This window comes from Diachasma alloeum, unplaced genomic scaffold (genome assembly GCF_001412515.2).
Source record: "Diachasma alloeum isolate Michigan unplaced genomic scaffold, Dall2.0 Dall_scaffold_00295, whole genome shotgun sequence".
Lineage (NCBI taxonomy): Eukaryota > Metazoa > Arthropoda > Insecta > Hymenoptera > Braconidae > Diachasma > Diachasma alloeum.
Window position 1 is genome coordinate 273,577 of NW_021680434.1, and position 27,302 is coordinate 300,878.

The window sequence follows — 27,302 nt, forward strand, 5'->3', positions numbered from 1 at the left end:
TGCCGAAACTCCTTGAAACTCCAATAGAACTGCTACTTGATAAAAATTTCTAAGGAGTATACTGGAAATTAAAACCAAAAATTTACGAGTATGGACACAATTAATTTCGTCAATTTTGCTATTTGATAACCGTTACAAACGCTCATTTCGAGATGTTTTATTATTCTCAATCTTTAAATTCGCGGATTTCTGCGGATAACCTTGAGGATAATTTTGGTGCTTACTCTTCTGACAATTGCAGTCGCCAGGAAGAACTAATTACCCGTGTGTTTACATCCCTTTCCTCTACTCACTCAGCCGTCATTGTCCACGCGGTCTATTATTTTATTTTTCGCTATTTTTCGCGTCACGGTCGCTTTGTTGCACGACAGGAGATCGTTATCTCCGACAGTCGATGCAGTTTATGTACGTTTCGAAGTTATAAATTCGATTATGGAGTTGTCGAGGTATTCCAAGAAATTAAAACGATCGATTGCTCATGATCCAATTCATAAATAATGAAATAATGAATTAAATCATGAATAAATAAATAATGAATTGATAAATAATGAATTGGATCATCACCATTCGTAATTAATTTCTTTGGCGATATAATAAAACAATTCGATATCAAGAAGTGAAATTCAGTTTTGAGGATTAAAGAAGAATTCTTTTTAAAAATTGATGCAGGAATTAAAAATCGATTGTCACAGTTAATTGTTGATCTTTTAATTGAGTTCATTTAATTATTTACACTTTTCTAGAATTTACAAATAATTTATACCTTTTATTATTTTAGTTTTTAATTTCAAGTGAAAATATTCAACGACTTTTCCCACTTTTAAGCAAAATTTGTGATTGAAAAACGGCAGTGCGACGTATGGAGGATTTTTTTTATAAATGAAAGGGGAATTTCGGATTTCAGAGGATTAAGTCATTAGGAATTCACTCGAGAATCGTTTCAACGCAAAAAATTTTGTAATTGATCCATAAGTCCTAGAGAAGTGGAAAAAATGGAAAGTGAAATTTATTTTTGAACATCAAAGAAGAATTATTTCCAAAATTCGATGCAGGAATTAAAGATAGATCGTCACAATTAATTGTTGATGATTTATCTGAATAAATCAAATTATTTACACTTTTTTTGAGTTGACAAACAATTTGCACTTTTTATCATTCAAATTTTTGATTCAAAATGACAAGATTCAACTATTTTTAGCACTTTTAATCAAAATTTGTGATTGAAAAAAAAATCAGAAAAGTGGACGATTTTTTTTAATGAATGAGGAAAATTAATTAATGCATTAACAATCGATTCGAGAAGTGTCTCCACACGCCATTTTTCGTAATAAATCTCCCAATAATCACTCTGGAGTCCCAGAAAAATGTAAAAAAAAATAATGAAAACGAAAAACGAATGAATAAACGGATGAATCAATTTGGGTTTTGATTATTGGCCAATATTGAATGAATATCTCGGAAACTAAGGCCGATAGCAAAATTTTTGTCATAACCTTTTTTGCAGAGCAAATTAAGATCTACGAAAAAGATGGTGACAAAAATTTCGCTATCTCCCTTAGATTCCGAGATATTTCTTAAAAACTCGGATGAGAGCCAAGTATACTTGGACCGTTTTACCGCATCACCGCTGAAATAAATCAGTAAATAAAAGAATTCATGATATATGAATGCGTAAAAATCAATGAAGAATAACCTCCGATTGAATGAAGAATGATCATCAAATGAGTCAATCGATCGAATCGAATGTAAATGTCATTGGGAGAATGGAGTGCATGACAAATCCCATCAGAAATTTTTTTTCATCTGATTAAAATCAGAGATCCATCTAGGGCATATCGAAAGGGACAAACGAGGCCGGTTATAAAGGACAGCTGTGTCATTAGGTATCTGTATCAGTCTCAACGGGGGAATCACAACTACGGAATTGTGACGTCACGGGTAGAGAGAGCCGAGGTACGAGATTTTAAGTAGGTTAGGTGTCTGGTGCGTCGGCCAACCGAAGACACCGGGCCATCGGGCACGAGACATGCGATCCGCTCAATCGGGGCCTTTCCATCCACGGCAATTAAATTTAAATGCGAGGGAATTATAACCCCTCCCCATCCCCGTTCGCCTGATGACCATTTTCAGGTTCACAATATTTTTAATTTAAAAAATGCTAAGTAAAAGCCATTGAAGTATGAAGCCATTTCAGTGTGAACATGACTTGAATTTTGAAAATTAAAATCTGACATGAATTCTGAAGGATAGTTGATGTGAATAGGAACAATCTGGTTGAGTTTGTGCTCAATTTACAGTATTCTAAGAGAATTAGAATTTAGAGAGAAAAAATTTCCGCTTCACCCAGCCGGGAATCGAACCCGGGTCTCCCAGATACGCGCCGGGCACTCTTACCGACTAAGCTACCGGGAACCACAGAAATTCACTCTCAAATTCACCTCAAACACCGCCTAACCTCCTTTAGGCATTAAAGAATTCTAAGAGAATTAGAATTTAGAGAGAAAAAAATTTCCGCTTCACCCAGCCGGGAATCGAACCCGGCTAGTAGCGAAACGGAAAAAAAATATACTTGAATTGAGTATAAAATATACTTGAATCAAGTATATTTTACACTCAATTGGGGGATGGGTATTTCAATTCGAAGATGATTGTTCTGTATCAGGCCGGGTTGTAGCAAGCCCTCTTGAGTGTAATATAAGGGTCAGGCACTGAGTGTCAGAATATAAGGGTCAAAAAGTGGAGGTTAAAAAATGAGGGGCAGAATACTAGGGTCAAAACATTAGGGTCAGAATATAAAAGTAAAAAAAGTGGGTGTCAGGCAATGAGGGTCTAAATATAAGTCATNTAGCCCTTATATGACCCTCACTGCCTGACATCCACTTTCTTTACTTTTATATTCTGACCCTAATTTTTTGATCCTAATATTCTGACCCTCTTTTTTTAACCCTAACATTCTGACCCTTATTCCTTCACCTTTACATTCAGGCCCTCAGTTTTTGACTCTAATATTCCGACCCTCATTTTTTAACCTCCGCTTTTTGACCCTTATATTCTCACACTTGGTGTCTGACCCTTATATTACACTTGAGAGCCCTTGGTACAACCGGGGCTGACACGAAATAATTATTCTCGAATTGAAACAGCCATCCCCCATTCAAGTGTAAAATATACTTGAATCAAGTATATTATATATATCACGGGACATAATTCGGTAATTAGCTTCGTAATGAGTAATTTTAGAAGAAAATGCCCGGAAGTATTCTGTCAGGTGATGAAATTCTCTATAAAAATGCTCTGATAAATTATTTCTAAACTCACACATTACCGAAATAATCCAACAATTAATACTCTCAAAGAGTTTTCCAATACTGGAATTCATTAGTGTTAATTATGCAACTGTCTGGAAAATGGCATTCTTTAAAATAAAGATCTATTACCGAAATAATTGAATAATTGATTAATTCAAAGGATTCTTATGCAACTTTGAATTTCTTCCGATTAGTTTTATTAATTTATGGCAGAGGTAAAACGAATCTGACAAGTTTTTCCTAAAATAAGTAATCACCGAAATAATTTTATAATTAATAATTTCAAAGTCTTCTCATAAAAAATTATAATTCTCTTGAGTAATTGTAATTACTTGTTTCTATTTCGATCTTAATAATGAATTTCGGAATAAAAACAACCAATATTTTCCCAGCGTTCGAAAACCAAAATGTTTTCGATTCGAAATGAATCGAAAATCGTCAGTGTCAAACTGTTGCAATAAATAATTTATATTTCTGATCTGAATTAATCATTTATTCATATTCACTCAGTCGAAATATTTAATTGTTCTTATCTATCTATGAACTATCGACTATTAAACACTAATCATAACAATAATAATAATAAATAATTAATTTCATAGATGATTAAACGAAAAATTCAACAAAATTAATTGAAGGAATTGTCTGAAATATAATTGGGAAGGAAAAATTCGTTTTGAAAGATTCCGCATGGTTACGAAATACTTTGAAAATAAAATTAATTCTCCACATGCATCGTCATTTATCAAGATCACATTTGACATATGTCTGGTGGGCATCGCGCGACTTTGTTCTCCATACCGGAACCATTGGCTCCATGGGCTTCCTCGTGTGGCCGAAGAGAAAGTCGACGTGTTGACCAGGACACATAGGAAGCCACTGTTATTTCTTGTGCATGCCTATCCCCAACCGTTAATGGTCCACACAGATAAACTGTCCCGTGAAAGTACAAACAATCTCGATCGATTATTGTTTATTTATTAGAGTCAGTGTTCACGTTGATTATCGTGTGATGAATAACTAGATTACGCGCGAAATAATTTAATTGAAAAACATAGGCAATTATGTTGGATTTTCGACGAACTTCTATTGGAAATTCTTTCAGTTTTTGACGGATTCTGATGAGGCCTTTCTCAGCTTTACTGCACGTTCTTTTTAATAGATAATGTCCAATAGATCTGTTTGATAGAAGTGACTACACTGAGAGAACAACAAACACGTTGTCAAACAAGTCTTGCTTGGGCCAATAAAATCGCTAGTTGAAAATTGCCAAAAAAGAATTTGTTTGGTTCGAATTTGAAAGCCTCAAACATGAATAATTGTTCTGCTTTCGACAGCAACGAAATGTTTGGCTCAAGAGGCGGATAATTCACACCAGACGGTGCCTTTTCAGGATGAAAATATCTCGTATAGAGGAAAATTTATCAACAAATATTTTATCGTATTTTATTTGAAGTACGTATGGGAGTATCGAATAACGAAGGACTAGTGCTAGAAATGACATTTCTCACGTGTACACAGAATGCAATTTTTTTTAAACTACTAAATCTAGTTTTGCGACAAAAATTTTTCATTCCGGCGCACTCTCTGGATGTTTGGCAGAAAAAAATCCTTTTTTGTTAATTTTCAAAAAAATATTCAAGGTCAAGATCAATTTCAAGGTTTTTTTATGCTTAAGGGAAGACTTAGCTCTCACTTTAGACCTGATTTTTCTCAATTGCATCGGTGGGTCTGGAGATATTAATTATTTGAGGAAATGAAATTCTGCTGCAACTTCCTCGGATCATTTTTTCTCAGTGACTGAGATGGAACAAAATCCTCTCATTCGCGGGGTTTACGGAATTTTGTGGTGGAGTGGAGATGTCGATCGAGATCTTGAAAACCTGTATCGCGTGGCAGGGTCAACGATCGCGTCTCCTTGAATTTAAAACAGACGTTTTTTTATTGACAAGAATAATTGATCTGGTTAACTTATTCTTAATTCTAGGGGAAACTTCATCAGTTACGGGAAAGTCTTCATATTCTTTCTTGAAATTCACGAATTTCGAGATCACTGCGAAAAACTGCATGAGTAATTCATCTTTTACATCCGCAAATCTGAAAATTTCGTGTGGATTATTTCGAAAATATCTCCAAAATTACGAGATCTAACGAAAAAAGTCAGAAAATATTTTTTGTAGCCCGTAAAATTCTCCATTAAAAAGCTCTTGTGATGGTTTTTTCTAAACCGACTCCCTGGCGAATATATTTCCGAATTTGCAAAAAAAAATCCCGCAAATGGAATCAATTTTCCCAGCACACCCCCCAGATATAAATTAACCTCTGGCAGTCTCTCGCGACGTTCCAGTAAAATCCGCCAGACGTGGACGCTGCTGGATATCCCCTTGAGTGAAAGCTGCAGTGATCGTGGCTGCTTGCACCGGTTGTTATACCTCCTGACAAGGTTGGGGGCATCTCGATGAAAAAAAATAGCCGCATAAATACCTGAGTAACCAGTTGGTTACGATTGAGTGAGTGTCACCAGGCGTGTGGATTGATTTCGTCTCACGATTGACTCTCGGAAGCCGCTCGGGAATGTCCAGGGAAATCCCAGTGAAGAAAATTTTCTCCACTCGAGAATTTCTTAATTAAATGATTCCACTGCACCAGTTTTCTGGGAATATCTCGGAATCTAAGGGAGATAGGGAAATTATCTTAATGAATTTTTTTGTAGCCCATACAATTCTCCACAAAAAAGTGTCATAAAGTTTTTCGCTGTTTCAATTAGTTTCAGAGATATTCACCAAATAAGCATTTTTTTCATTTTCAAAGGATTGTTAAAAAATAATTTTTCAATTTTGGAATCAATTTCATTAATCAAAGACCTTTTCATTTAAACTAATGGGGCAAAACGGGTTGTTATGGGGTCTGTTACCACCGAGTATTGGAGCGAGAAAAATGGAACGATGAAAGACACGCGATTTCTGATAACAACGGGTCGAACAGGGGAAAACTAATCAATTATTGATACAGGCATGTGCATACTAACGATGAAAAATTTCGCTTTCACTGAGACCAGTTGCTGAGTCCAACCGACATGCACTGGTGCGAGAAGATAAACAATATATTTTTTCATCTTGACTTTCTTCGAAAAATTCATGTGTGAGATAATGGATGTTGTGAATGAGGCTCCGGAGCTTGAATAGATTATGATAATTGGATCTATCGAAGGGGTATTATGCAATTCGAAGTGACATGAAAAACTTTCGCGCAGAGCTGGGTCAAGATGTGACAGAGATAATATCATTTTCTTGAATGTCAAAATTTTCCGATGGTTTCATTCATCGAAGATGGTTTTTCCTTTTTTGTTCAGCTGAAAATATTTACAACTCCCAACGTGAAATAGGTAAAATCATTAATTTTTATTTTGCGTAGAGACTGTTTTGAACAGAGGAAACCACTGTTTTTGATGATGATTGAGAATCACTGGATGAAAAAATCTATTGGGCCGATAAAATTAATGGTAAATGTGGTAGTTCCTGATAGCTAAAGTTGTTAGACCGAGTGTCTCGTAATCCAAAGGTGATGGGTTGAAACCCACTCGGGGCCAATCTTCAACTTTCCTCAGTTTATGGTGTTCTGAAGATCAAATTCTGAAATGACTTTTACCTGTCAGTACAAAACGTGCAACCAGAGCCGCCACTGTAACAAAATTTTTATAACTCCAAACATGAAACGGGTAAAATCATTTGTAAAGTCAGTCGCGACGCGGCGACTCTGGTCACCTCCGCGGGGATTCCCCGCCGTGTTTTTAGGCTCTAGCGTTGCCGGATTCACTCTACACTGCCCGGGCGCGTTTAGCGAGTTTCCGACAACGCCGCGTGATGGGAAATTTCCTTTAGCATGGGAAAAAATAATTCGTCTGTTCGAAATCATTTGTTTTCTTTAGGAATGTCGGGAACTCTGTTGTTCTAAAAAACTTCTATAATTATTTAGACACTTCAATTGACAAAGTCAAATTTTTTGTAATTTTTCCGGTTAGCCAGGCAATTATGATTAAAGAAAAACGACGTGCGACGTAAATGTGGTAACTCCCGGTAGCTAAAGTCGTTAGAAAGTCTCTCGTAATCCGAAAGTGGTGGGTTCAAATCCCCCTGTCGCCGAGTTACACATTTTCCGAAATTAGTTTCAAATATGAAATTATGAAATTATGAAATTCCTAGGTATGGTCTTGAACTGGTTCGCTACTCGTCCATCAATTTTATTTATGAAGCTTTTCATCTTGTCTGATCTACAATGACCGTCTCCCTTCTCACAACAAAACCCTCTTCATTAATAGAGCTATCAAATTATTTGGATATTGACCCCATGATAAAAGCATCAGCCAGACCACTAGAGTGCAGCTAACTTTTTTTATTCGAGCATCAGCTCGAACTGCTCCCATTAAACATCTCATCGTCCTGCAGATATTTTTTTATCATTAATTATTCGACTAATTTTCCCTCAAAATCACTCGTCATCAAAATAATTTTAAATTCACGATTCAATGATATATGTATAGCGGGAAAATGTGGGAAATACAATTTTTCTGTTAGTTTGAATTAATTTAGCATGAGGTATTGTAGTCGATCTAATTTCGAACTACAATACCTCAAGCTAAAATTGTCCTGCAACATAATTCTAACTATCTTCTCCATTTTCATTTTAACGTTTCACTTTCCATTTGAAATACAACCAAAATTATACTAAATATTCAACACCAGAATAATCAACTCAACTGTATTATGATTTTCTACTTTTTGATGAACATTTCTGAATCTAATGAAGTTGATGATTTTCCCGGAGACCTTTTTTTCTAGACACGATGAAGAGGAAAATTTGTTATGAAAACTCCGAACAATTCAAATATTTTTGTAAAATTTTCGCTTCGAATATTTCACCACTAGAATTATGGAATATTTTAATAAAGAGCACCTGTAAGGTATAATTATTAGAATTCAGTGGTAATTTATATAAAAATAAAATAATTTATTAAATTAAAAGTTAAATTTTCATATCTTGCCCCAGCAAAATATTAACATAAAATTGTACTCCAATTAATTGTTCTAATAATGTCGAATGACAGATTAATATGCGTAATAAACATGTGATATAAATTCCTATCTCGATAAAAAAAAATGCACATATTCTCAAGCAGTAATTCCTATTATTGCGACAATACCTGTACTCGCTGCTTGGAACGCCACTCAATGACGGATTCAGACACTTCAAATGATAACCGTTATTACGTTCGTCACATAATAGGCGCTCCCCCGGTGGACATTGTGATTGTATTTTTCACGATAAACGTTTGCTCGCTCGTTTGTTCGGCTTTTTCATTTATGAATTACTATAATATTTCTACTGCTCTTCAGCCTCTGATTGTCATCTGGGCCTTGGAATAACGAAGAACCTTGTCTCCTCATTTTGCAAATTTCACCTCCACCTCAATATTTATTTACCTATTTTCTGTATTCATGGAAATGTGTTTGTGGAATTTCTAAAGTTTGGTTTCAATTAGCTCCTTGAGGATTTGCGTTTTTATTCTGAGGATGAAAGAGTCGAGTGATTGGGGAGTGATGTTTATGGTGGATCGTTAATGTTGTGATTGGTCATCACCTCTTCACCCACTTTCAATTCACTGAGGTTTGTTTCCATTGCGAGAGGTATGAATTGATTACATGAATGAGTTTGGTTTATGTTTCTTCGTTCTACCTAATTCCACCTTTTCTTCAATTTAATCAAGTGGGTATGGGTGGACTTATTGAGGGTGACAGTCAAAGTTGATAAAGATGATGAAATCAATGGTAAATGTGGTAACTCCTTGTAGCTCAAGTCGTTAGAGCGATTGTCTCGTAATCCGAAGGTGACGGGTTCGAGTTCCCCTTCGCGAATCGCCCGTTTTCGAAATTTCTATTCTGAATATCAACTTCTGAAATTGCTCTCACAGCATTGTGGCTATAATCCTGTAATCTGCTGTGCTATTTACAAAAATAATACTTTGATGAGTGTCAATAGGCGATAGCCTAAATTCTCCATTAACCCATGAAGAAATAATAGTTCGTAATGGAGAAAAGGACTTTGCTTCATCTCATTCTCCTTCTCACCTCCACAACTCCGGAAGTTTCATGACTCAAACAATTCTCCGCGTCATATCACTAAAATCAGAAACGTCTATCCTTCAATTTTCCGATCCAAATATACTTTGAACCACTTATTGTCCAGCTCAAAGTGGATAAGCGCAACGTTAATTCGCCACCACAGCCAAGTGGGGACAAACGCGTGACAGATAACGAGACCGTAGTCAGGGGCAATATTACACTCGTGTCGTTTCAATACCAATGTCAATGTTCTTTGTTTACTGCAACGCATGCTTGTGAAATTCGTCCACAAGAAAACAACAACACTGCGCCCAGTATTCACCTGACGTCTGTCCCAGCATCGTCGAATCCATCTGATTGTGAGTTCTGATTGTGAATTCTCATCAGTTGGTCAATTTCTTTTTGTTCAAGTGGAACGTCCGATGACTCCTCTTTTCAATCAACTTCCGAGCGGGAATAGATCCTGACCTATTCAGCGTGAACAAAATAATCGGCGATTTTTGCCACGTCGGTGATCCCATACAGCACGAGAAAAAAAAGTACCAAGTGTCTTCGGTCGGTTTGGCTTGGTGGGTCGAATAACGGTCAAACACGCTCAGTGTTATTCAACTTAGCCATATCTCTGTCTCTTTTCAAGCGTCAGGAAAAGAATTACAGGGGGCATCACAGAATCGTAAGGAGATAGAAGAAAAAACGGTAATGATGGTTATCGCTTGACCCAGTTTTGTTGACGACTAATCGCAATTTAGGTAATTAGTTTTGACTAAGAAATTACGTGGATAAAGGTCTTCAATTAACAACATCCCCCAGGGAAAAATATATACAAAATGTATGTAATATAAGACAATTTTATAGATTCTTCGGATATTTATGATATTATAACTTTTAAATCAGACCAATTCCGTGGATAAAATATATAATTTTCAGAATATTATTTTTCATCCCGCTGTGACGAAAAGTGAACTTTTCGGCACGCTCCGCGTGCTTAAAAATCCAATTTCCGCCACATTGTGATGAAAAATATTGTTCGTAACTCGTGAAAAAATGTTTTTTGGCACTCGTTACGAAATATACTATTTTTCGTAGGTAATAATAAAATTAGACGATTACAATGCTTCCGTTCGGAAGCGAAAAATGGAAAATTATTGTCAAGGTATTCCTGTAGAAGCTGTCTCAATTTCAGGTTTCACTGAAAATTCGGTAAAATGCCAGAACTTTAAGCAGCATAAAGACGAGAATTCCTTAAATTACACTGAATTATCAGTGAAATCTGAAATTTCATGATTTTTTCCCCCTAAATTGCATTCAGTGTCACTGTCCTGAAAATTCAAGAATATATTTACCAGAATTTTCTGGTTTTCTGTTCATTTTCAGGGAAAAATGGACGCGAAATTTACAGTTCTCTTTGTTTTTTTCACGAAATTCTGAATGTTTAATGACGAAATTTCTTCAAATTCCAGTGATAAAAATTAAATTCGATAAATTCGATGAAAATTTCCAAAAAGTGTACCGATAATTTCTGACAAAATTTGTTAACAGTCTAGAAAAAATTATCCATAATTATGAATATATTTACCAGAATTTTCTGGTTTTCTGTTCATTTTCAGGGAAAAATGAACCCGAAATTTACAGTTCTCTTTGATTTTTTCACGAAATTCTGAATTTTTAATGACGAAATTCCTTGAAATTCCAGTGATAAAAATTAAATTCGATAAATTCGATGAAAATTTCCAAAAAGTGTACCGAAAATTTCTGACAAAATTTGTTAACAGTCTAGAAAAAATTATCCATAATTATGAAATTCCACAGATTTCTCTATAAAATGATTCCTATTGAAAAAACGCGGAATAAATCTGCGGAATTCCTCAACAAAATCGACCATTCGAAAACTAATAGACATTTTCAATAGAAATCCGATCGAATTTTCTATCGAATTCGCTGTTTTTCTGTAAAATTTGAAAGGAAAACGTCTGTTCTGCATGAACTCGAAAAAATATGTTTTCCCCATTTTCCTTCAGCAAAAAAACACCAACACTTTTATCCTTGTTTTTGTTTTTTCACTGACAAAAGTAGCTGACTCCAAACGACCCAGAAAAATCATAATAATCCCTCATTAACACTCCACATGACCCACATATCCCCCCCCCCTCCCCACCGAAATGAAAACGAAATAAAAAATGTAAGAGTTCGAATGACTCAATCAAAGATGAAATTACGTTTTCGGTGAAAACGTATTCGAGATCACCCGCTGACCCACTGGTGGTAGGTTCGCTCAACTTTCCATGATGTTTTCTTTGAAAACAACTAACGGAAGTTCCCTGAATCACGTCACTCCTTACAGTTTTTTCTTCTCGGTTTAATTTATTCTCTTTCACTCAAAAACGAGGGGAAAAAAATTATTTCCCCAGAGTCCTGTCACGTTGCGAGAAAGTTACAATTGAAGTTCCTCTGGATAAATGATTTTGTATTGGCTATTAATATGGGAATTTCCCCGTCGGGGCAGATTGATGACGATAATTGAACCTCGATTATTAGTGCTGCGATGATTATTCAGATTCTCCTGGGTTTTTTTCATCTTTTGATAAAAACGGAAATTAGAAACTGCGAGGGATTCGAGATGACTTATGGGGTCTCGTAATTTCTACATAAGTACACACATAAGACGTTGGACAAACAGGTTTCGTGTGTTCCTGCAATTAACAGTAAATAAAGGACTGTCGTAATTTTTCAAACTTTTTCACTGGATTTAATGCGGGTATTTATAGAACGTGTTCCACTTAGCGGAGGATATGTGATGAGAATATGTGATGTGAACAAAGATATCCCTGGAATTCTGATTTTCAAAAAATAGAAAATTTTTGCAATTTTTCAAATAAATCGAAATAACGATTATTGATATCGCCGTTATCTTCGAATGCTTCCGAATGATTATTTTGCAAGTCAGTTCCTTCTATCATGTATAATTCATTGTTTATTTCATTTTATTAAATTGAATAAGATTTATTTTCAACTAATTTTGTCAGATTTTCAACGTAATTGAATTTTGTCGTCATCATTATTCTTATTATCCCTTTCTTCTGTACAACCGATTGTCTTTTTACGGTTCTCTCTCTCCCCTCAGACCTTCGATAAAATGTTGATAGAAAAATTTTATTTATACATACTTGAAGGAATTTGAAACATCACATTTGAAGAAACCATCAGGAAGCTCACTTTCAGGGAAATTCATGAAAAATTCGAAATTTTCAAATAAATCAAAATGACGATTATGACTGTCGCCTTCATCTTCGAACTCGGTCGAAAGGACAGTCAAACAAATTTTTTAAGCCATCATTCAATCAATTCAGGACATTTTTTTAGTTATCGTGGGACAAACGATTTTCGAAAACATTAGAAGATTAAAAAACTAATCGATGAATTGAATTTTAATTAATGGCGATTGACAGGGCTGAACAATACCTTCATTTGAAAAAAAAGATTCAATTCCATCCAAATCTCAGAGGGTGGCGGAAATTGGGTCACTGGCAATAACTGGGCCATTGACAGTAATTAGATGCGGGGACGTCTTCACTTGGCGAGGAATCGGAAATCAAGTGTTTCGGAATAGATAAACGGGTAACAGGATTTTTCGGGGTCGACGTGCCGCCCGAAATGTCAAATTGCCCAATGGATAACGGATTCTGGAGTTTTGCCCAATGATCGGTGCTTGTGGGTGATCAAGGCGATGGGAGTAATCAATTTTTTATTATTCCACACTGTTAGAAAAATAAAATTTTATGAGCAGTGTCGTAGGTAGTAACTCTCGTGAGAGCGACATTGAAGTCAATTTAGAATGGAAATAAGTGGGAAATTGCTTTCGTCACAGCATAGTCAATATTTTTGCTAGTAAACTAGCAATTTGCTTCCGGATGGAATTTCTATGACGATGTATTTCAAGGATGTCCAAGTACTTTGGCAATTTCAAATAAATAAGATCTCACGGTGAATACCAAATATTTTTTCTTCTTGAGATACATTTATTTGAATCAAATAAAACAGTCCTTGGCGTCAAGTCACATGTATTCACCACAAAAATGGAAAAGTTCTATTTTTTTAAATCTAATACAATCTCCAGTCGAGACATTTTCTACTTTCATGAATTGATAAAAAACTCGTAGCTAGGAGATGATTACATTGAGGAATGAATTGAATGTTGTTTTCTCGAATGAAGCCGATGTTTAAATTGAGCTTTCCGTACATCACATTGAACGAAATTTCTGATATCCCAGTTTGTATTGAATTGCCGTAATCTGTGATTCTGTTGTTGTAAACTAATGCGATTTTTTTTAGTCAAGAAATGTAAACTTCTTTCAACTCAACGACATCTTACTACAATCTCAAAGCTTTTTCCGCGTAACAATATTCATCCTGATTCGACATACGAAATGCTCACTTCAATTATAATTTACTTGGAACAACGTATGATCGTGTTGATTGAGATAACAACGTATTTAGTCATGAGAATAATTTTGATTTTTGAGTAAACCAACGAATTTCTGGAGTAGGCCAACTTTTGGCTAGAGAGAAATCAAATACTCTCATTATTGCGACAAATAAAAGGAACTTCAATTCTAGAGAAGTTCAATTCCTCCCCATAAAATGTATCTCAAGGAGAGGTAACTGGTATTCACTATGAAATCATGTTTATTTGAAAATCAAGAACCAATTGATAGTTGGTTCAAATAAAATTCTCTTCATAAAATTAATTTTTTCTGTTAGTGTAGCGTATGTCACAATATCTTCTAATTAACTAAATAATGTGACAATTGGTGCGCAAATGATCAATTGCTTTTCACCCATATGAAAGAGTGGAAAATACTCAGCAAATTGGAAAGAATGAATTTATCTATTCTCGATAGGCAACTCTCTCATTTGTGCATACACATGTTTTATTCATGCTCGCTTTTCACATTTTCTTCTACTATCCACACGTGTAATGTTGCAAACAATTGCATTACCTGTCTAAACTATAATACTTAATCTCTGTTTATTTGTGATCTCATCATTTTCATATCGGTTATGAGGTGGGGTAAACTCCGTAACAGGTGGTGGTGATGATGTGCCGACCTGATGTACACTGTTAAAAATTTTCGTCTGAATTTTCGGTGCTAAACTGCGGAAATTTTTATCGTGTTCAAGTTCCACTGAAATTTCAGGAAATGTTGTCATTGAAAAATCAAATATTCCATTGATTTTCTGTGCAAATTATCTGGAAATCAGTAAAATACTTGATTTTTCAGTTCAATGATTCTGTGAAAATTCAGAAAAATCAGGAAAATTCAGGGAAAAATTGAAAAGAGAGATTTACGAGATTTACTAATAGAATTGTGTAGCGAATTCGCTAGATTTTTCTATGAATTTTTTTCATACGTTACTTCGTGACAAAACATTTCAGAATTCTAAATGACGATGACTTCCGAAGAATAAAAGGAGTTGAAATAATTATTCTTCTCTTCTGTTTCAGAAAATTACTGTAACATCCAAAGAATATTATGATAAATCAAAGATGGAGTCTGAGAACCGGCCTCTTCCTCCTCTGCCTAGCGATAATTTCACACAACACTTTAGGTAACAGCCTAATTAATGCATTCTATTAAAATGGTCAATAGAAAAGTCAATAGAATTCGATTTTTCTATAGTCCCTATTCTATTAAGATATTTTCTACAGAATTTTCTACAGAATTTCAAAAGCCACGAAAAGATTATCTGTGGATTTCTCATGAACCCTTTCGTTTTAGAGATCTGAATTAGAAAATCTAAACATGAAGATGGATTAATTCTCTTTCATCCCTTTACGAACAAATACTCAATATAATAGTCTTCACAATCAATTATCCTACAAAATGATAACGTGAGATCATTAATTATACAATATTATAATAAATTGTTTCATAAATGCCACAGGAGCAGTTTTGAGAGATGCGAAGGAGCGAGCCAAGCGAGAAGCTGAAATAAAGAGAACAAACTGGACTGAATTAGCTGACAAATGGCTAAAGGCGAAAGGAAGGATCGAGGAAAAATTTGTGACTGTGGTACCAGATACAGCAGAAATCCGGGACCTGCCACCGACTCCTGAGACCGTTGTCGACGGGATGAGCGTGGAGGACATGCGCAGGGTAATAATTAATGAATTCATTAATTATTCATCTCTCTATATTACGAAAATCCAATTCGACGTCTGACGATAGAAAGTTAAGACGAAAAATTAAGACTCGAAAGCAAAGGTGATTGGGGTCATAAGGATCATGAGGGTCATGTGAGGGTCAAATGAGGGTCACATGAGGGTTATATGAGGGTCGTATGGGGGTTATGTGAGGTTTATAGGGTAGTTCTACGAGGGTCATATGGGGGGTACATCAGGGTTATATGGGGGTCACATGAGGGTTAAATGAAGGTCACATGAGGGTTATATGAGGGTCACATGAGGGTTAAATGAAGGTCACATGAGGGTTATATGAGGGTCACATAAGGATTACGAGGGGGTTATATCAAGTTCATATGAGGGTCATATGAGGTTTCCGAGGGGGTCGTATAGGGTTTATATGGGGATTATATGAGGGTCATGGAGGTCACATAGGGGTTATATGAGGGTCATATAAGGGTTATATGGGGGTCCTATGAGGGTTATATGGGACTGAAACGCTTTCAATTACGTATAATTAATCGTTTTCTCATTATTTATTGTAATAAAAAAAGTGTCTTCCATCCAATTTTCCCATAAAAAAACAGACTGCATGCTTTTGCTCAATTATCCTCAATTATCTCAAGAACGAGTGATCTGAGAAGAAAACATCACAGAACTTTTTTGTAGAAGAAATAATTATCTACAAAAAATGTTCTATGACAATTTCATGTAAAACCATTTGTTACCAAAATAATTCTGCTCTAATATTGTCCGTAAATTCAAATCTAATGATTTTTAAATTTCAGTAATTGAATGAATGTTCTTTTCTCTATCAGACGAACTATTCAAGAATGCTATGGGGCATGGAAAATGCCCAGCAGCTCTCCCTCTTCGACAAAGCATTGAAGCTTCTGGATCTGCGACAAGTGATGTTCGAAGTGGAGACGTCAGTGATGTCTAAAGTCTCCTGCTCAGCTTGCATAGCTGGCGCTGGACTCCTCCAGCATTACATTAAATCTGGGAAAACTGACAAGGAGATCATGAGCAGTATCTACCAGTTCTGCGTTTCCCTCAATATTCAGAGTCCCAGGGTGTGCCAGGGTGTGACATTGCTCTTTGGGGTGAGTTGGAAATGAAAAACTATTCGATATCATGAGAATCTGCACAGAAATCCGAATTCTGTGTAATGGCTTTATAAATATCAGCATCACGTCTCCATATTAGTATAACCTTGTTTGACCCTTAGCCCTGAAGGTCATCAAGGATCGTTTGACCCTCAATTAAAGACGAATTCTTCCAATGTTTTTTAAAGACAATAAGACCCTTAATTTCAAACATTATTGAGGGTTGTTTGACCCTTACGACCCTTTCACCCCTAGCCCTTAAAGTCATCAAGGATCGTTTGACCCTCGAAACCATTTGGCCCTTACGACCCTTAGCCCTGACGTCATTAAGGGTCGTTTGACCCTGGAAACCATTTGACCCTTACGGCCCTTAGCCCTGAACATCATCATGGGTCATTTGACCCTCAAAAGCATTTGACCCGTACGACCCTTTGACCTTTAGCCCCGGCGTCATCACGGTTCGTTTGACCCTCGAAACCATTTGACCCTTACGACCTTTGACCCTTAGCCCTGACGTAATCAAAGGTTGTTTGACCCTCAAAACCACTCGACCCTCAACTAAAGACCAAAAAAATTCTTCTTTTTCTTCCGTTTTGTTAAATTCCATAAAAATCATTTGAATTTCCCCTCGGGGGTGGTGAGATAATTCGTGAATTCTCGTGTGAAATAAAAACATCGAACATAATTCAGGGTGAAACACCAAGGACTTTCCCCATCTCGAGTAGAATCACTCGTGCCCGATTGATCCAGGAATAATTTGAAAATAAGAACGTGATAAAAGAAATTGAAATAAATGTGAGGAAGAAGAGGCAAACAAGACAGGCGTAAAAATGAGTGCATCGAGACTTTCTACTTGTAAATTGTAGCCAACTTGATTTCACCAATCACGTGGGGTTGCAGTGCAAGGTGCTCCTCCGGTGATAGAGGGAATATGACTTTTAGCCTTTATGGGACGATTTTATGCGTTCGCGAATGGTGTGGGGGATTATTTATTGCTAATACGGTTTGCAGTTTCTTGGTGGCAATTTTCGAGCGGTCATTCAATTGCGGAAATTCAGTTTTATCGGTTGTCCGACTATTTTCAGAAGATATTCGTGAGATTGTACTTGACTTTATGGTAATGACTCCGGGGGTTTCTCTTAGCGAATGACCGAATTTTTATTTTGATAAAAATCCGAAGAATAAGGGGGAATTCATTTCAGCTGAGGAATTTCTATGGACAAAATCTCGATAGGCCTTTCTTGCAGAAAATTTGATTGTGGAATTTAAGGGTCAGACACTAAATGTGAGAATATAAGGGTCAAAAAGGGGAGGTTAAAAAATGAGGGTCGGAATATTAGAGTGCAAAACTGAGGGCCTGAATGTAAAGGTGAAGGAATGAGGGTCAGAATGTTAGGGTTAAAAAAAGAGGGTCGAAATATTAGGATAAAAAAATTAGGGTCAGCATATAAAAGTAAAAAAAGTGGGTGTCAGGCAATGAGGGTCATATAAGGGCTAAAAACGGTGATCAAGCATAATACATGATTTATATTTAGACCCTCATTGCCTGACCCTTATATTACACTTAAAAGGGCTGCTACAACCCGACCTGATACCAAACAATCATTTTCGAATTGAAATAGCCATCTCCCAATTGAGTATAAAATATACTTCAATCAAGTATATTTTATACTCAACTCAGGTATTTTTTTTTCGCACAACATTCTTATAAAATTCTATGAAACATCGAATGAATCGTTATTTTTTTCTTCTCAGGGAGAAGTTATTTACGTCCTGAAGCAAGTGAACATGGATGCCAGTCAGATCTGCAGTTTCGTCATCGGTGATGCATGCGATGATAAATACAACCCTCAACACGAATGGGAAATAGCCTTTCCACCGGTTAAGAAACCTCCGGTGATTGCCCCGGTGCCACCGAAGGAGGGATCGAGGACTTTCAAAGTCCTCCACATCTCGGATACCCATTATGATCCTTATTATCACGAGGGGACCAATGCTGTGTGCAATGAGCCACTCTGTTGCAGACTTACTAATGGTCCTCCTACCTCTCCTGCCAATGGGGCGGGGAAGTGGGGGGATTACAGGAAGTGCGATACACCAAAGAGGACTATTGATCATATGCTCAAACATATCAACAGCACGCATCCCGTGAGTAGATGGCAATTTTTGAATGGAATTTGTAAATAAATTTGCCCAGAAAAAAAACGGACAATGCCAACGCTTAATAAAACCATTGAACTAGGAACTCGAATTTTTTCAGCATTTTTAAACATCGAGAATTACTCTAGAATATAAAAAAACGAAAATGGGCGGCACCGCACTCATTAAGCGAGTGATCGAGAATTAAACCTTGACGAAACCTTGGTTAAGGATGTTCGACACCCTTTTAGCCAAAATTGACGTTGTTTTCATTTTTCTGGCAAATTATCGATGGGAGTGACGTGAAAAAATATAACGATTTTGTGGTTTGTCATTCTTTAATGGCTCACGAAGTTGCGTAGTGGTGCGATAATTTTCATGCGTTTTTTCTACAGTTTTGTGATTCTTTTTAAAAGTTTAGAGAAAACGCAGGAAAATGTTCGCACCACCTTAAAAGTTCGTCAGTCATTCAATATTGACAAAACGCAAAAACGTTATATTTTTTCACGTCAATTCCATCATAAGTTTGCCAGAAAAATTAAAAAAACGTGAATTTTGGCAGAAAGGGTGTAGAACATCCTTGAACCCTGATTAACCTCTGACTAAATCCCAACTAAACCTTGACTAAACTCCGACTAAACCCTGACTAAACCCTGACTAAATCTCGACTAAACCCTGATTAAATCCCAACTAAACCCCTATTAAATCCCGACTAAACCCCGACTAATCCCTGACTAAATCCCAACTAAACCATGATAAAACGTGGATTAATTGCTTTTTAAGGCTACAATTTCCAAGCAAATGATGTGATCGCCACTATCTTCAGACTCGACCGAGATAACATCCAAACGAATATTTTAAGCCATAATTTAAAAGATTTCGAGGATTTTTTTGTTGAATCATCGTCGAAAACCTAAATTTGAAAAAAAAGCTCACATACATACACACATGCACACGGACACGATCTAAAAAACAGCATTTTCGAACTCCTGAGACCAAATTAGTCATCCTCACCCAAAAACATGGAAATTTCAGATTTGACGAATGCAATTTTCTATTTTCGCAAGGAGAAAGAAGAAAAACGCCAATATCTCGAAAAGTACAGGTTTAGTTATAGGTTTCCAACACTCAAAAAAAAAAAAATTCACTCAATTTGAAATTCCCTGTCGTCTCTCTCTCCCCCAGGACATCGATTACATCCTCTGGACGGGGGACCTGCCCCCCCACGACGTGTGGAACCAAACCCGCGAGGAGAACCTCAAGATCCTGAAGGACACAGTGACCCAGATGATAGAGACCTTCCCAGGGGTGCCGATATTCCCCGCCCTGGGGAATCACGAGTCGGCCCCAGTGAACAGCTTTCCTCCGCCATTCGTTCCCGAGGAGAACAGCATCTCCTGGCTGTACGACGAGCTGGACAAACAGTGGAGGCGGTGGCTGCCCGCTGGTGTCTCCCACACAGTCAGACGAGGTGCCTTCTACTCAGTCCTGGTGAGACCCGGTTTCAGGATCCTCTCGGTCAACACGAATTACTGCAACAACAAGAACTGGTGGCTGTTGATTAACAGCACAGATCCAGTCAATGAACTCCAGTGGCTCGTTTACGAACTCCAGGGGGCGGAGATGAACGGCGAGAAGGTGCATATTATTGGGCATATACCACCAGGACATTCGGATTGTCTTAAAGTTTGGTCTAGGAATTATTACAGTATCATCAATAGGTGAGTTTAATTGGAGAGACTTATTTGATTGAATTTTCAAATGAAGAAGCAACGAATTCTCAAAATAATCTGTCAAAATAATACATCGAATAATATAATAATGTACCTAATAATGAAAATAATAATATATAAATGTATTTCAGTATCACAAGGGTCAAAATAAGGGTCATGAGGGTCTATAAGGGTTACGAGGGTAAGAATAAAGGTCACGGGTGTCAGGATAAGAGTCGGGAGAGTTAGATTAAGGGTCACAAGGGTCAGATTAAGGGTCATGAGGATCAGATTAAGGGCCACAAAGGTCAGATTAAAGGTTATGAGGATCAGATTAAGGGCCACGAGGGTCAGAATAAGGGTGACGCGAGCCAGAATAAGAGTCACAAGGGTCAGATTAAGGGTCATGAGGGTTAGAATAAGGGTCATGAGGGTCAGAATAAGGGTCACAAGGGTTAGATTGAGTGGTATGAAGGTGAAAATAAGGGTCACGAGGATCAGATTAAGGGTCATGAGAGTCAGAAAAAGGGTCACGAGGACCAAATTAAGGGTCATAAGGGTCAGAATAATGGTCTAAAGGGTCACAAGAGGTAGATTAAGGGTCATATGGGTCAGATTTAGGGTCTAAAAAGGTCACAAGAATCAGATTAAGGGCCTTAAGGGTCACAGTAAGGGTCCAATTAGGAGTTGTGGGGGTTAGAGACTAAGGATCACAAGGGTCAGAATAAGGATCATGGAGGTCATATGAGGGTCATATGTGGGTTGGCGAGCGGAGCGAGCCGGGGACGTCCTCCCTGGTTTTTCAATAAAATCAGCCAAAAACTAACAGAAAGTTGCATAAAAATCCAATCGAATTTTCTATCGAATTCGCTAGGTTTTCTTATAATTTTCTTTGCCACGTGAATTCACGGAATCAATTTTTCATTAACAATATTCTCTCCGTCAGGTATGAGTCAACAATAACAGCGCAATTCTTCGGTCACACCCACTACGATGAATTTGAATTATTCTACGACACCTCGGATCTCGGTCGTGCCGTCAGCATAGCCTACATCGGGCCCTCGGTATCGCCGTACTACGATCTCAATCCTGGATACAGAATATATTACGTCGACGGGGATGACAAAGCCACGACCAGAATGGTCGTTGATCATGAATCCTGGATTATGAATCTCAAGGAAGCTAATCTCTACAATTTTCCAATTTGGTATAAATTGTACAGTGCACGACAGGCGTATCAAATGGCATCGCTTCTGCCGAGGGATTGGGACTCCCTCATTGACAAGATGACTCATGAAGCCTCCAATTTCGATCTTTATTACAAGTGAGGCTTTTATTGGTATTATATCGATACGTCAACAGAACACTAAGAAAAAAATATATTTTTGCCAAATATCCATTTACTTGAGAGAAGTATTAATTTTTTTGAAATTGAATTTCTCTATCTGAGTCATTCCCAGACGAGCCTGATTAGGTTTCAATTATGACAATCATGTTGCTCTAGAGGAAGACTGTGCTGTACACGACCTTGGATGAACTTCTTCAATGATTATTCATTTTTCCTAAATTTCTGATTTTCTAGAGGGAAGAATTTTGATGAACTTTTTAATGTCGATAATTATTGAGGGATTTCACTCAAGATCATCGCTAACGTGATCATCTTTTAGAGCAATATAATTATCATAATGAAGCCTAATGAGGATTGTCTGGGAATGACTCGACAGGAGAAATATGGTATTGACAAAATAAATACTTCTCTCAAGTAAATAGATATTTGGGAAAAATAATTTTTTTTCTCAGTGTAGTAGATTATGTCATAAGGACGACAGGTCGAGGTTTGTGAGGAGTTTCTTAGCATTCCCTCATTCCGTCTCAATTTGTTGCAGACACTATTACAAAAATTCGCCGGTGCGACCCTCCTGCAACGACGAATGTCGCAAGCGCCTGCTCTGCGATCTTCGAAGTGGTCGCAGTCACGACAGAAAAGCCCTCTGTCAAAGCCTGGAGTCCCGAATCGACGGCGAGACACGAACGGGCTGGAGAGAATGGATCTACAATGGCTTGGCACTATCGTACGTACATAATTGGTGGATAAAAACGTACTATAACGGCGATACTGACACGAATAACGTCGCCTATTAGCCACAAACCAATAATACATAGAGCATGAGAAACTGGTGGCTTTGATCGACGATTTTAACCAATGGCAAATGGAATTGCTCAATTTTATCGTTAATTTATTAATCCACACCCTCAAGAATTTCAGAGAAAAACCTAGCGAATTCTATAGGAAATTGTATTGAATTTTTATTGAACCCCTATTGAAAGTTCTGTTAATTCTTTATTCCATTGAAGGATTCTGGAGCTTGACTGCGGATTTTTTCAATAGAAAATATTCAATTGAAACTATTTTATGGAAAAAATCAGTAGATTTTCTTCTTTCTCCACAATTTTTTCTATTGAGACGTTTTCAACAGGAATTCCTCGATATGAATTATATTTTTTTTGCCACTATTCTTCTTTCAAGTTCAAATTGAAATTGCAAATGAAAAAACTTGGAAAATTTCAGCTGAGAAATGTTTACAGAAAACGTCTCAATAAAATAAATTGTATAGAAAAATCGAATTCTATTGATTTTTTCAGTAGAAAGAAATATTTCATTGAACATTTCAATTGAAAAAAAAAACGCACAGATAAGCTGCGGAATTTTTTAGTAAAATTGGTCAAAAATTAATAGAAAGTTCAATAGAAATCCAATAAAATTTCCTAGCCAATTCACTGGGGTTTTCTATGATTTTTTGTTCGGATCACCTCTCTCTTCTTCATCTTACCTTTTTACTAAATTTAGTCTGATATTTTTCGCATTATTTAATTTACTGAGACTGAACGCACGACGAATTGTGATGATGAGGGCCAATGATTGAAAACAAGTGCCATTTAGGGATAATTTTGCAATTGCTAGAATTAATTGGATGATTGAGTTTAGGACACTGGGTAAAAATGAAACATGAGGAATAACATCTACTTAACAGAATTCGGAAAACTTTTTTTTTGTTTGAGTTGAGGGTCAAACGCTCTTGAGGGTCGGAGCATTTGCCCCTGAATTTTCAATATCCTGGAGGGTTTATTGACCCTCATTGACCATTTGACCCTTGACTTTATACATCTTCAAAGGTTTTTTGACCTTTAAGACCATTTTTGACCCTCAATTCTAAATATTCTAAAGGGCCATTTGATCTTTAAGACCATTTGACCCTTAACTTTAAACATCCTCAAGGGTTTTTTGACTCTTAAGACCATTTGACCCTCAATTCTGAATGTTCTAAAGAGTCATTTTCCCCCTCAGACTATTAGACCCTCAATTCTAAACTTGTAAAGGGTCATTTGACCCTTAAGACCATTTGACCCTCAATTCTAAATGTTCTAAAGGGTCATTTGACCCTTAACACCATTTGACCCTCAATTCTAAATGTTCTAAAGGGTCATTGACCCTCAATTCTAGCCGTTGTAAAAGATCATTTGACCCTTAAAACCATTTGACCCTCAAACTGAAATGGTCTTGAAGGTCAAACCATTCAGAGTTTCCTGAAATGGTGTTCAGTTTTCTGAAATTTGATAAATAGTCGTTTTTCTTGTTGTCTTATTTCGCGCTTCCTTAGTTAAATGGTCTTTTCATGGTGTAACGAATGAAAAAAATGAGTTTTGTTTAACATGAATTTATCTTACTACCAGGTATTTTCAAGAGGAAATGCCACAATACATTTATTGTTGAGAATTTTCTCAACTACAAAAATGATCTTTCGACCTTTCTTTCTAAAACCACTAGTTTCCATAATAAATGCATCAGATTGCAGTGATATGCAGTAGTTAAACAGTAAAAACAGAACAGTAGAACCGAATTGCAAGAATATTCTGTGAATATTTTAAAAAGAAAAGGCTTTGAGGAAATTTATTAAACGACATTTTTGGATATTTATGGATATGGCTCTCCCTGCTGCTAAACTCACTAGTTATCGAGATGAATGCACGTCTAATCCACCGAATATTTGCAACAACTTTCATTTTCATTTTGTTTAATTATTGTTTCAGGAAACTCTTTTCTAAAAAACTTACTGGCTCAGATAATAATTAGAATAATTGTAGCACCTTCGGCTTAAATAGTTTACTTCTCGTGTGTATTTTAACAACTACTTCATGACGTTTAAGATTGATTGTCCTACGACATTCGATGAGAATCGATGAAGTGTATAAAAAACCGGTGATTTACTGAATAAAATGCGTTTGGATTTGAGGAAGCTTTCACGAAATTGCTGTATTATACTCTCGACGCTTCAGTTTTCTTCCAGAACCGTGAGATAATGGGATTTACAAATTTGTTTCTCCTTGATTTATTGTGTATATATTTTTTGAGAGAAGTCCCCGGAGGTTTGCAAGTACTATTAATTTTTTTGTACAGCCTTAACTGGTGGTGGAAACAACAATGGTGATAGGTATCCACAGCACCTTGTAAGTAAACCCACGAATATCAATATATAAGAGACGAATAAAAATAATTTTATTGCTCCACTACTGAACTCATTAATCAGCTCCTCGATATTTTTTACTAATTACGCTTTCTCTGCTCTATTAGGATGTCTGTGGTCATGGCAATTCCGAGATTTGCCTACAATTTACCCAAGTACGTCCTAGGATTGGGCTAGAACAGCTCCAGTACTGCCAAATGAGGAGAAAAAGTTTTTGTGATTTGATGTAATTTAAAAAACCGCGGATCCTTGCGATTTTTTTTCGTATTCAATCCGTCGAACGTCGAAGGAAATTTATGATCTCCTGTTTTGTGTCAAAATCGACGATAATCGGTGGGCAATTTTCATTAAGTTGAGCAATTGCTATTTGAAAAATCGGTAATTACAAGGAATTTATTTTTATTTGCGGTTTTTTCTTTCTGAAGGGGAGACCGCACTGAAATTTCGGAATCGCCAGTATCTTCATCTCTCGCGCTGATGAATTTACACTTCAGTTTTGATTTTAAAAAATTAGAAAATGGTTTTTAATTTTTTTATTGATCAGAAAAAGGCTTTAGGGGCCTAGAATCTTCGAAAGTTTCCTCAGGACACAATTGTCAACCAATCCAAACGTAATTAAACGACCTTTTTAGAAAATTTCAATTTTTTTCAATAGTTTTTTGGGTTTTTTTCTTAAATTAGGCTGAAAAATTGATAGAAAAATAGAAAAATTCGTGATATTCGCTATAGAATAAGTAGATAAAGGCTCCTGCGATTTTTAATTTCAGTGCAGTCTCTCCTCAAAAGAAAGTGAAATGAAAATAAATCTTCAAAGGAGAAATGAAAAATTTAATGACACGACTACGGTATTATTACAATAATTTTGACAAATTGTCGTCAATTTTTGAATCAACGTTGGGAATATATTATTATTTATTGAGATCTGATGAAATTGACGACGAGAAATACTTCAACTGGTGCAGTTTTCGAGAGGATGAAAATGGGATTGCGAAAGCGTCGAAAAAAACGATGGAAATTACATGCTATTTATTTATTGGATTGTCTAAGTGATGCTGGAATGTCCTGGTCCATCGGTTTTTTCGAGGACTTCCGAGGAAGACTACCGGCGATCTGTATATAATGATGTAGATGTTGATTATTTATGTCGAGAATCAATGTTTCGTACGACAGATTTTGTTAATAATATACAAACATTTTTTACGTGATTTAATGTCTCTGAGAATTATTTTTTCACCCAGAAATCCTTTCATTTGTGATTGACAGAAGACAATTTCAACCTGAAGAGATGATTTCGTTTTTTTCTGGAATTATTTCATTTTGATTTGAACATGAAAAATTTCTGATGATGAAACAGACAATTTTTTGGGGAATATTTTGACTTCATTAGTATCTCATCATCTCCTCAAATCCAATAAAATGCAAAACAAGTGGGAAATTTCTTTTATATTAATATAGCATAGTTTTTTGCTAATAAATTAGCAATATTCTTTCGAATGGTCAGTGTGCACATCATCTGCTTCTACAGTATATAATCCATCGTTTCATGTCATTTTATTAATCTCAATGAAATTTCTTCCTCAATCAATTGTGTTATATTTTTAATTTAGTTAAATATTTGATGAAATTTCAAATATGAAATAATATATATCTGTACCATGCATTTATTCGATGCAAGTGAAGTCGAAGTAGGTGGTATTAATAATAACTGAATTAATTTTAACCTTTCTTTTTTTTTATTCAAATAATCAGTGGAAGTGAATTTTCCAAAAGATGGAAAATCAACAAACTTTTGAATGCTACAAGAATAATTTCTGAAATTCTATTATAAATCGAATCGAATCTTTTAAAACTCGCCAACAATCAAAATCAACTTGAACCGTTCAACCACTTCACTGCTGAATTAATTTCGACGGACAGGGTTCGACAAAAATGAGTCAACACCATCGCTTTATCAGACCAATTAAATTGTTTCAAAACTATTGCCTCCAAAAAACCCCCTCGACCTCATTACCCCAAATAAAAAACTCCAATTCTCGCTAAAAACCGCGTTTATTACACCCTCATCTACAAGATCTCTCAGACCACCAAAAACCTCCAGACCATCCTCCCAAAAACCGCCACAATGACCACAAAAACCGGCAGAATCCTCCACACCTCCGGCATCATCACCCTAGCAGCCCGCCACTTGCTCGCCCCCTCCCTTTTCCCCCTTCC

General features: G+C 36.3%; 1 protein-coding gene across 4 annotated transcripts in view; it reads left to right on the forward strand.

The window, feature by feature from the left end:
• The window catches only part of LOC107039278 (sphingomyelin phosphodiesterase), a 28,912-nt gene extending 2,619 nt beyond the window's left edge, over positions 1-26,293 (forward strand). The window contains exons 2-10 of one of the 4 annotated variants that reach the window (XR_001460952.1): positions 14,931-15,034; positions 15,371-15,582; positions 16,427-16,711; positions 18,470-18,862; positions 20,039-20,574; positions 21,512-21,889; positions 22,452-22,637; positions 24,655-25,071; positions 25,196-26,293. Coding sequence is in view for 3 of the 4 variants with exons in the window: in XM_015258806.1 (XP_015114292.1) it covers positions 14,959-15,034; positions 15,371-15,582; positions 16,427-16,711; positions 18,470-18,862; positions 20,039-20,574; positions 21,512-21,889; positions 22,452-22,707 (2,136 nt within the window). In the remaining variant the exon portion in view is untranslated. Of the gene's footprint in view, positions 1-14,930; positions 15,035-15,370; positions 15,583-16,426; positions 16,712-18,469; positions 18,863-20,038; positions 20,575-21,511; positions 21,890-22,451; positions 23,161-24,654 lie in introns of those variants that run through there. The other 3 variants (XM_015258809.1, XM_015258807.1, XM_015258806.1) reach the window with 3 other exon arrangements.
• The last annotated feature ends 1,009 nt before the right edge of the window (positions 26,294-27,302 follow it).